This window comes from Vombatus ursinus, unplaced genomic scaffold, assembly GCF_900497805.2.
Source record: "Vombatus ursinus unplaced genomic scaffold, bare-nosed wombat genome assembly UNPS02011334.1, whole genome shotgun sequence".
NCBI lineage: Eukaryota > Metazoa > Chordata > Mammalia > Diprotodontia > Vombatidae > Vombatus > Vombatus ursinus.
The window spans coordinates 42,322-52,550 of NW_020951112.1; the positions used below are offsets into that span (position 1 = coordinate 42,322).

The window sequence follows — 10,229 nt, forward strand, 5'->3', positions numbered from 1 at the left end:
ATGATCTAAATGTTCATTTGTAGAAGGTTATGTTGCTGTGGCCTATATAGCATTTTGGAAGTTATGGGTGAATTTTCAAAACAATGTCATGATTATCAAGAAATAGGGAAAAAAAAAATCCTAGATTTAAATAAGAGTAAACTACAATCTGGGCAACCAGGTGGTTCAGTAGATAGAGCACTGGGCCTAGAAGTCAGGAAGACCTGCATTAAAATCTGGCCTCAGTCACTTACTAGCTGTGTAACCCTGGGCAGGTCACATCCCCCGTTTGCCTCGGTTTCCTCATCTGTAAAATGAGATGGAGAAGGAAATGAAAAACTACTCTAGTATCTTTGCCAAGAAAACCCCACATGGGGTCATGAAGAGTTGGACGTGAGTGAAATAACTGAATGACAACAACAAAAACTACAATCCTCCTAGAATTAAAAGTACTTGGTAATATGACAACTGTCCAGGTCCTATCTGGGATTATAATAGTAAGAATAATGATGATGATTCTACCCTATGTTTATGCATAACACTTTACTGTTACTGTTTATACTTTCACATAGGAGGCAGCTAGTGGCATAGTAAGAAGGTTGGGCTTTTGAGTCAAGAAATCCTGAGGTCAAATCTGGTCTCAGATACTTACTGGTTGTGTGACCTTGGGCAAGTCACTTAACCTCTGTTTGCCTCAGTTTCCACAGCTATAAAGTAGAAGTGGTAATACCATCTACTTCCCAGGGTTGCTCTGAGGTATCCAATGAGATAAATGTATAATGCTTTCAACCTTGAAGGAAGTTATTCTTATATTTTATATATATATATTTATATTACTTTATATTTTATGTATATGTTCTTATTTTTATTATACAATTATAATTAATATACCATAATAATAAACATATTATAATATAATAGTTATTATTATAATATTTCTTTTGATCCACACACTTCTGTGAGGTGATTGAGAAAGGCAACAGAGCTCTTCAGGTTGTGAGGGTCATCAAGGTGGTTGCTCCCTCCAACAGTGCAGATTTCTAGCTATCCACAACTTTCTTATCCTCTGTGACTCTTGTCCACATCATCTTCCAGAGGGAGTCAACGGATCAGGCTAGGAGACCTTTCTCCAGACTGTAGGATCCTACCTTACCCTAGAGCAGTCAGAGGCCCTTGGAGGGCTTCTCGACCCATCCTCTCATTTTACAGATGAGGCTAGTGAGACCCAGGGAAATTAAGTCACTTGCCTAAAGATATACAAGTAGTGAGCCCTCGTCCAATATAAGAAAAATGACAATAATCCCTAAGTTAATTTACTCATTCAGTGCCATACTAGTCAAACTATCCAAAGATCACTGTAGGGAGCTGAGCCAAGATGGTAGATTATAGGCAGTGACCCTGCTGAATTCTTATAATGTTCCCCTCCAAACAACTTTAAAATAATGCCTTTGCGGCAGCATGGTGGCGCAGTGGTTAGAGCACTGGCCCTGGATTCAGGAGGACCTGAGTTCAAATCTGGCCTCAGACACATAACAATTACTAGCTGTGTGACCCTGGGCACGTCACTTAACCCCATTGCCTAGCCAAAAAAACCAACCAAACCAAAAAATAATGCCTCAAATCAAAACTTGGAGTATCAGGGAGAAATGTTTTTCTGGCCTAAGACAACTTAGAAGATTGAAGGAGAGGTCTGTGATGCCCCAGGCAGAGGCTTATCCAGCATGCACATAGGACGTGGCCTCATCAGCAGCTTCAGGAGCTCTCAGCACAGAGAAGGTAAGGGTGGGGGCAGACAACTGATCAGAAAAAGATTAAAGGGGACCCTTTGCTGGCGCTGGGTGCAGTTGGTGCTGATTAGCAACTGTATTGTCCATATGCAGTTCTGGGTCCCAGTTCCAGAGCAAAGAGGAGCAAGCACTTTGGCTAGTCACAAGGGAGAAGGGGCCCTGGTTACAGTTCCAGAGCCAAGAGGAGTGCTAGTGCTTTAAGCTGCAAGGGACCAGGGGCCCTTCCTGGGTAAAGACCAAATTACAGACCAGGAGGGCAGTGACTATACCCCTCCTAGGCTCACACCACCTTGGAAGTACCAAAAACTTATAGACCCCCCCCAGAACTAGCTTTGAAAACAGTAGCAAAAAAAAAAAAACAAACAAACAACAACTGAAACTTGGGACAGTGCTTCCCCACACCAGAGTGAGCAGAAACCAACTTTAACGTAAAGTTCAAAGTCAAGAAATAGGCTGGAAAAAATGAGCAAACAAAAAAAAGAACTTGACCCTAAAGTGCTACTGTAGTGGCAGGGAAGACCAAGACATAAAGCTAGAAGAAGATAACAGTGTGAAAACAACCTACAAGTAAACCCTCAAAGAAAAATGTTAATTGGACCCAAGCCCAACAAGAATTCCCGGAAGAGTTAAAGAAAGAGCTAAGAATGCTAGAAGAAAAATTAGGAAAAGAAATGAGAGTGATGTGAGAAAATTATAAAAAAAAAATTAACAGCTTGGTAAAAGAGGCACAAAAAATTGAAGAAAATAATACTTTAAAAAACAGAATTGGCCTACTGGTAAAAGAGGCATAAAAAAGCACTGAAGAAAATAATTCCTTAAGAAACAAAATAGGCCAAATGGAAAAGGAGGTACAAAAGTTCACTGAAGAAAACAATTCCTTAAAAATTAGAATTGGACAATTAGAATTTAGAAACAATAAAGCAAAGTCAAAAGAATGAAAAAATGGAAGAAAATGTGAAATATCTTATTGGAAAAACAACTAATCCGGAATATAGATCAAAGAGAGATAATTTAAGAATTATTGGACAACTGGAAAGCCATGATCAAATAAAGAACCTAGACATCATGTTTCAAGAAATTATAAAGGAAAACTTGTCCTGATATCTTAGATCCAGAGGGTAAAATAGAAAGGGAAAAAATCCACTGATCACCTCCTGAAAGCCATCTCAAAATGAAAACTCTCAGGAATATTACAGTTAAAATTCAGAGCTTCCAGGTCAAGGAGAAAATATTGCAAGCATCTAGAGAGAAACAATTCAAATATTGTGGAGCCACAGTTAGGATCACACAAGATTTAGCAGCTTCCACATTAAAGGAGCAGAGAGCTTGGACTATGATATTCCAGAAGGCAAAGGAGTTAAGATTCCAACCAAGAAAAACCTCCATAGCAAAACTGAGTATAATCCTTCAGGGGAAAAAATGGATATTTAGTGTATTCCTGATGAAAAGACCAGAGCTGAATAGAAAATTTGACATTCAAACACAAGATGCAATAAGGTCAAACTGTCTATGTTCCTGTATGGGAAGATGATTCATATAACTCCTAAGAACTTTATCATTATTAGAACAGTTAAAAGGAGCTTACATAGACAGAACGCATAGGTGTAAGTTGATTTTGTTGAAATGATCTCCAAAAAAAATGAAGGCATGAGAAAGAGGGATGCACTGGGAGAAGGGGGAAGGAAGAAGTAGAAGGGAGAGGGGAAAATTTTCTCAGATAAAAGAGGCACGCAAGAAATTCGTTTCAATAGTGGAGGGGAAATTGGTGTTGGTGACAGGCAAAGCTTGAACCTCACTGTCATTGGAGTTGGTTCAAAGAGGGAAGAACACACTCACGCGCGTGCGCGCGCACACACACACAGAGTTATCTGTAGAAATCTATCTTACCCAGTAGAAAAATAGGACTGAAAGGGAAGGGGGTAATAAAAGGGAGGGTAGGTTAAGGGAGGCAGTAATTAGAAGCCAAATAGAGCAAAATGGACATTTGAGGAGGGACAAGATAAAAAGAGAGAGAATAAGAAACAGAAAATGGGATGGAGAGAAACACATAGTTAGTAATCATCACGATGAATGTGAATGGGACAAGCTCACTCATAAAACGGAAGTGAATAGCAGAACAGATTAGAAATCAGAATCTAACAACCAATTCTGGTTTAAACCCAGAGTCTGCCTAACTCCTAGGTTAAGTGTTTTATTTGCTTCTGAGGAATATGGAAACTCCCATGGTGGACCACTGCAATGTCCCATTCAGACCAACATTCTGCCTTCAGCAAGTCCCTGCAGATGGCCCACAAGAGGACCTGACTATTCTCTGATAGTACCCTCAAAGATTAGGTATTTCAGGGATTATATTAATATCTAACATAGCTTTAAGATTTGCCGAGTGCTTTATATGTTACCTCTTCTGATCCTTACAACCACCCAGGGAGGTAGGTGCTTTTATCTTCATTTTACAGATGAGGAGACTGAGGCATACAGAGGTTAAGTGAGTTGACTGAGGTCACACAGTAAGAGGCAAGATTCAAGTTCAGGTTTTTCTGATTCCAGGTCCAGCATTCTATCCACTGTGCCACCTCCTCCCCTACTTGGGACCATCCCACAAAAGTTGTTAAACTAGGGCAAACCCCTATAGTATGCCTCCCAACACTTTGATATAGGCAAAATCAGGCTAAAATTAACATTAAAGATAGCCTTAAAGGGGGAGAGAAGTTTTTTAAAAAAGGAAGGAGAGCAAGGCACACTTTGAGGAGCTTAGCTCCCTGCTTAGCCTTGATGATTTACTGAAAGGCAATTCCAGTGATGGAAGAAACATTGAATTTGGTATTGAGACAGCAAGGGTTGAAACTGTGGCTTTATTCCTTCCCATGGAGCAGACTGCTCACTTCATCTCTTGGAGTCTCTGTCTTCTGTAAAATGAGGGACCTCAAAGGTGTCCTTCACCCACACAATTCTATGATAGTGGGGGGGGTGGGGATGGGGTTATATGCTACAAATAAATGATGTTATGTTTGTTTATACAATCATTTATGGCATCAATTAAGTATGGCCCTCTACTGCCTCCCTGAGTCTCTCTCTTTTTTTTTCTTTTTGGTGAGGCAATTGGGGTTAAGTGACTTGCCCAGGGTCACACAGCTAGTAAGTGTCAAAGTGTCTGAGGCCAGATTCGAACTCAGGTCCTTCTGACTCCAAGCTCTAACCATTGTACCACCTAGCTGCCCCCTGAGTCTCTTCTAAAGCAAGAGAATCTTGGAAACTCCAGGCAGCCACACTCCAGGGATAGCTCTGAGCATATCACAGTTCACACAGTAGCCATATAGTCACTGGAAAAGGTGATTGGAAGCTGCTTAGAGCAGAAATCCCTCTGTGGAGCTCTGTGTGATGCTTTCCACCCCCCTCAGTTCTGCATTTAGTTACTCACTGCCTCATTTTCTAGGTTTCTTTGCTTCTATGCTCTTGCTGCAGGAAAGTTCCCCCCCCAAATGCTTCAAATGAGTGCTTAGAGTAGCAATTTCGGGGTTTCAAAATAAAATTTATGATTCTATAATCTGGGTATTTCCAGGTATCTCAGTGCGTCATATGCATGGCAAGCAAATCCAGTTAGCATTATTATATGGAGGTACTTTGCTATGGATACAAAGGCTGGTTTAAACATTTCAGCCCTTGGGGAGCTTACATTCTAGAAGTGGTAGTGGTGGGGAAACCATGTCTACAGATAAAGGGAAAAACTACATACAGAGTAAATGCAAAGTAATTTGCGCAGCCAAGGGAAAGCAATAAGCCTTGGGGAGAGAGTGTGGTGAATTCTGTAGGAGGTGGAACTTTGAAGGGAGCTCATGATTCTTAGAGGCAGAGGACAGGAGGCTGAACATTCTATGGTAGATAGGCTGAAATAAAGGCATGGAGATAGGAGAAAGAATTTTAATAACATGTTTAATTGAAATTCACATTCAATGTAAGTAATACATGTAGAGCCTAGAAAGGGTTGGGAAATTGAAAAAACAAAACAACTCTCTAGATTATCATAGGAATCATTGGTCTTGGGAGTCACTACTGGTTGTTTTTATGTCTCAGTAATTAAAAGTAGTCTGAAAAGAGGTATCATGGTGTCATGGATGGACAACTAGTGTCAGACTCAGGAAAACATGGGTTCAAATCCTGTCAAATCCTGACACATATTGATTGTGTGACTCTGGGCCAGCCAGCTAAGCTCTTAATGCCCCAGTCAACTGAATAATTATGGAAAACTCCTCTTCCCGAGTTCAAATACAGCCTCAGACACTTATTAGCTGGGTGACCCTGGGCAAGTCACTTAACTCTGTTTACCTCAGTTTATATATCTGTAAAATGAGCTGGAGAAGGGAATGGCAAATCACTTCTGTATCTTTGCCAAGAAAACCCCAAATGGGGTCACAGAGAGTCAGACATGACTGAAAAACAACGAAAAAAAAGTTGCATTGATAGATGGAAGTTTTTATTCCAGTGAAACCAATTACAGTCCTGATTTAAAAAAAAAGTATATCTGGAGACAGTCATCAGCTCATGCTTGTTTTGTGACCTCAGTGAAATGAGTTAAAGGAAGACACCCAGAGTCTTGAATTAGCCTGAACAAGGCTGATTACAAGAGCTAGAGGTAACAACATTCTCTACCATCAGAAATTCCTTGTGCTATCAAAGCACAAAAGAGAACAGTTCTGGAGACTCTGAGCTACCCTTTTGGCTGTCAGAGGCAACTCTTTCCACTAGAGGATGTACTTCAAGCATTGAATGTCAATTTGTTTTCTTTCTTCTGCCATTGGGGGACGGAAGAAGGCTCAGAGGAATAGGCTGAATGGAGGTCATGTATGACTGTTGTGTTCTTGCATGTTCTAGATTGGGGGGACACTAGAAAAGGGGTCTGTGTGTGGGAGCAATTGCCAGCAAGTGGTCAACAGTCCCTCCAGCCTCCATCTTATTTACTGTCATGTTTTACATTTAAGAGCACTGCCCTCTCTAAAGAAGATCTCTTCTTGTACTCTTGGTCAGATTTGTTAATAGTACTGCTCCAGCAAGGGATCTGGGGTCTAGAAACTTCTCCTTCCTAGTTAGAATGCTAAGAACCTTTAAACAGTAGACAGAAGAATGCTCAACCTCACTGGATAAATAAATGACTTTTCTCCAAGGAGAGAGAGACTGATACTTAACGAGACCAGCAAGCCTTCGAATTGTCAGGGAAATTTCTAGCTCACTAAAAATATTCAGGAAGTCCTAGATTTGGAGCTTTTACTGTTGTTCATTTGTTCGAGTCATAGCTAACTCTTCATGAGGCCATGTGGGGTTTTCTTGGCAAAGATACTGGAGTGATTTGCCATTTCCTTCTCCAGTTCATTTTTTTTTTTACAGATGAGGAAACTGAGGCAAACAGGGTTAAGTGACTTGCCCAAGGTTACGCTGCTAGTGAGAGGCCAGATCTGAAGTCAGGAAGATGAGCCTTCCCTGCAGCCCTGGCACTCTGTACTATGACGCCACCTAGCTACCTCAGATTTAGAGCTAGAAGAGACTAAAGTCCATTGAGTCTAACTTTTTTCATTTTATAGATGAGGAAAATGAGGATCAGAGGTTAGTGACTTGCTCAGTCACAGAGCTGGTAAGTGTCTGAGCTAATATGTGAACCCAGGTCTTCCTGACTTGCTACCTCTCCATCCTAATCCATGAAAAACAGCTATAAATTGAAGAGGTAATTCTTAACAGTAACCATAAAGAGACACACACAGATATTCCTATAAATAGGATGGCATTTAGATGACTTCTTCTGGCTTCAGATAGGACTACTTTGAGATGAGACCATGCAGGCTTCCCTAAACTAAAGAGAGGAAAAGAGAAGAGAAAGGGAGGGAGGGAGGGAGGGAGGGGGAGAGAGGGAGAGGGAGAGAGAGAGAGAGAGAGAGAGAGAGAGAGAGAGAGAGAGAGAGAGACTGTACTCTCTAAAGGACAGGTTAATTCTGAATGAGGAGCTCCAACTCAGGTAACAACAGAAAGTCATCTTTTCGGATCTGTCATTGTGACAATGCTATCCCCTTAATCTGAGATCGATTGTTTTGGGAGAAACCAAGTTGGGGAAAGAGCAAATTATTTTGGCTCTGCTCCAGTACAAGCAACCAAGATGAGTCAGGGGATAATGATATTGTTTACTAGGCTAGCTAATAAGGCCGGGAAGTGGGAACAGTATCAGCTGACCACATCGTCTCCTTTCATGATAAGGTTTCATTCAGCTTTAGCCACTTAATTGGTGGGTGAAGCCACACACTGAGAACTTGGCTATTGCCCTGGTTTTCTGTACTCTTGGAGGGCTATGTCATTAAGTTTTCATGGAGAGCTCTCAATCTGAAAGTCTTGTAGGTACAGTAGGGAGATGAGTAATTAGTGGGCTCCATGAGCACTCATCCTAAGGGGAGTTCAAGATGATTCTACATCAAAGGCAAGGCTCTTTCCATGGACCCAGTCAGAACCCTCAGGGCTTTGCAAGATGCCATGACTAAGGCATGTAACACACCTGGAGACCAGGTGCCTCTTCAAAGGCACCTGAAAGCTTAAGCTTCTTCAAACTGATGTAGGCTGATTATTGGATGGACAGACACATTTCAGCAATAGGCCTGTGCTGGAAGCTTTTTCACTTGATAGGCAGGACAGAGGTAGAAGCATAGCTATTGAGACTTTCCAACCAGGGGATTCTTAACTTGGGATCATGGATAGATTTCAGAGGGTTCATCAGCTTGGTGAGAGGAAAAAAATTCATTAACCCCTAACTGAAATGTGACATTTCCCCTTCAGTTATGAGTTTAGGCAGCAAAACCTGATGCTGAGGAGTCTATAAGCTTCACAGACTGCTACAAAAATTTCAGAACCTTTGCTTTATACTATGATGGAAGACTTCACCAGATGAGGCCGTTAGTGGAAGGCTCTTTTCTAAGTGGGAGGCAGCTAGGAGGCACAGTGGACATGGTGATGGGGCTTGGAATTAGGAAGACCCGAGTTTAAATTTGACTTGAGACATCAGCTGTGTGACCCTGGGCAAGTCACTTAACTCTGTGTGCCTCAGTTTCCTCATCTGTAAAATGCGCTGGAGAAGGAAATAGCAGACCACTCCAGTATCTCTGCCAAGAAAATCCCAAATGGTGTCAGGAAGAGTCAACAGGACTAAAAATAAATGTTCTAACTAATGGAAATGACACTGGGATCATTACTGTTAAGTTAAAATCATTTTGACATTGAGGACTGTGGGATGAAGAGACTTCAGAGGCCATCCAGGCCTTATTTTGCAGTCCAGGGAGAAGTGACTGGCACAAGGTGCAGATGCATCAGAGGTGGCATTTGAACCCTGATCCTCTGATCCCACACTTGGGTATTTTTACTTACCGAGGATGCTGCAATGCTTGGAATTAGGGTTAGGAATAGGAATACAGGCAGGTAAGGCCACACACATTCGAACTCGGCTCGTGGTCCACATCCAGGGTTCTCAGCCCCAGCAGCTACTTTCTTCTTGGAAACCCTCTCTCGGCAACACTGAGTGCAGGCTGAATTCACCCCCTTAAGCTGAATGTCCCGAAGCAGCGAGCACAGGAACCGAGAGCTCTGAGGGCCGTCTCGCAGCCCGGGGTGGGGGACGGGAAGCAGGTGTTCCTGGCTCCCAGACAGCTGCAGTCTCGAAGGGCTCCGGGTTAAGCTCTTCCTTGCACGCTTCTCCTCTGACTGAGCTCGCGTTTCCAAGGCTAGTGCCCGGCGGGTGGGGGTGGAGGAGGCCGACGGGCGCTGTCGCTCTCGCCCGGCCGCTCTTTGCATTGGCTCCCGAGACGCCCCTGGCCCAGCCTCCCCGCACCGCCCCGGTGCCACCTTGCACCAATGCCCTGGTGCTCTCCCCAAACCACCTCCTCCCGTGCGCCAGGCTCGGAGCGAAGGCCGCCGCTGTCACCACCGCGAGGAAGTGACTTCAGCCGACCTCCCGGGGGAGCCCGGGAGCCCCCAGCGATCCAGGCGTGAGGCTACGCGCCCCGCCCCGGCCCGCAGCGGAGCCGCCACGTGCTTGCAGACGCAGCCGCTGCCAGGCTCCCGGGGAGCTGCAGACGTGCGGCCGGAGCTCGAGGGGCAGGCAGATCGCGGGCAGCCGGCGGCATGGCAGCGGTGGCCGGACCCCGGCTGGGCGGCCGGGCTGCGGCGGCGGTGCGAGGTCTGCTGGGCGGCTGCGTTCGGGGAGCCCCGGCCCCAACTCCTGCCGCCGCGAGCCTCAGCTGCAGCGCCAGGGGCTTCTGCACAGCGGCCGGAGCTGCCCCGGACATGAAGAGTTACCTGTGGGAGCGCTACAGGGAGGCCAAGCGGGGCACGGAGGGTGAGTGTGGCCGGCGTGCGGGGGGCGCGCCGAGCTGAGCCCGGCTCCGGCCAGCGTCCACTCTCCGGGGCCAGCGTCCACCCTCCCGGGGCAGCAGCTACTCC

The 10,229-nt window shown here is 44.4% G+C and overlaps 1 protein-coding gene across 1 annotated transcript in view; it reads left to right on the top strand.

The window, feature by feature from the left end:
• The first annotated feature begins 9,911 nt into the window (after positions 1-9,911).
• Positions 9,912-10,229, top strand: part of NT5DC3 (5'-nucleotidase domain containing 3) — an 80,858-nt gene continuing 80,540 nt past the window's right edge. Inside the window, exon 1 of the mRNA XM_027855879.1 lies at positions 9,912-10,125. Within this exon, the coding sequence (XP_027711680.1) occupies positions 9,912-10,125 (214 nt within the window). The remainder of the gene's footprint in view (positions 10,126-10,229) is intronic.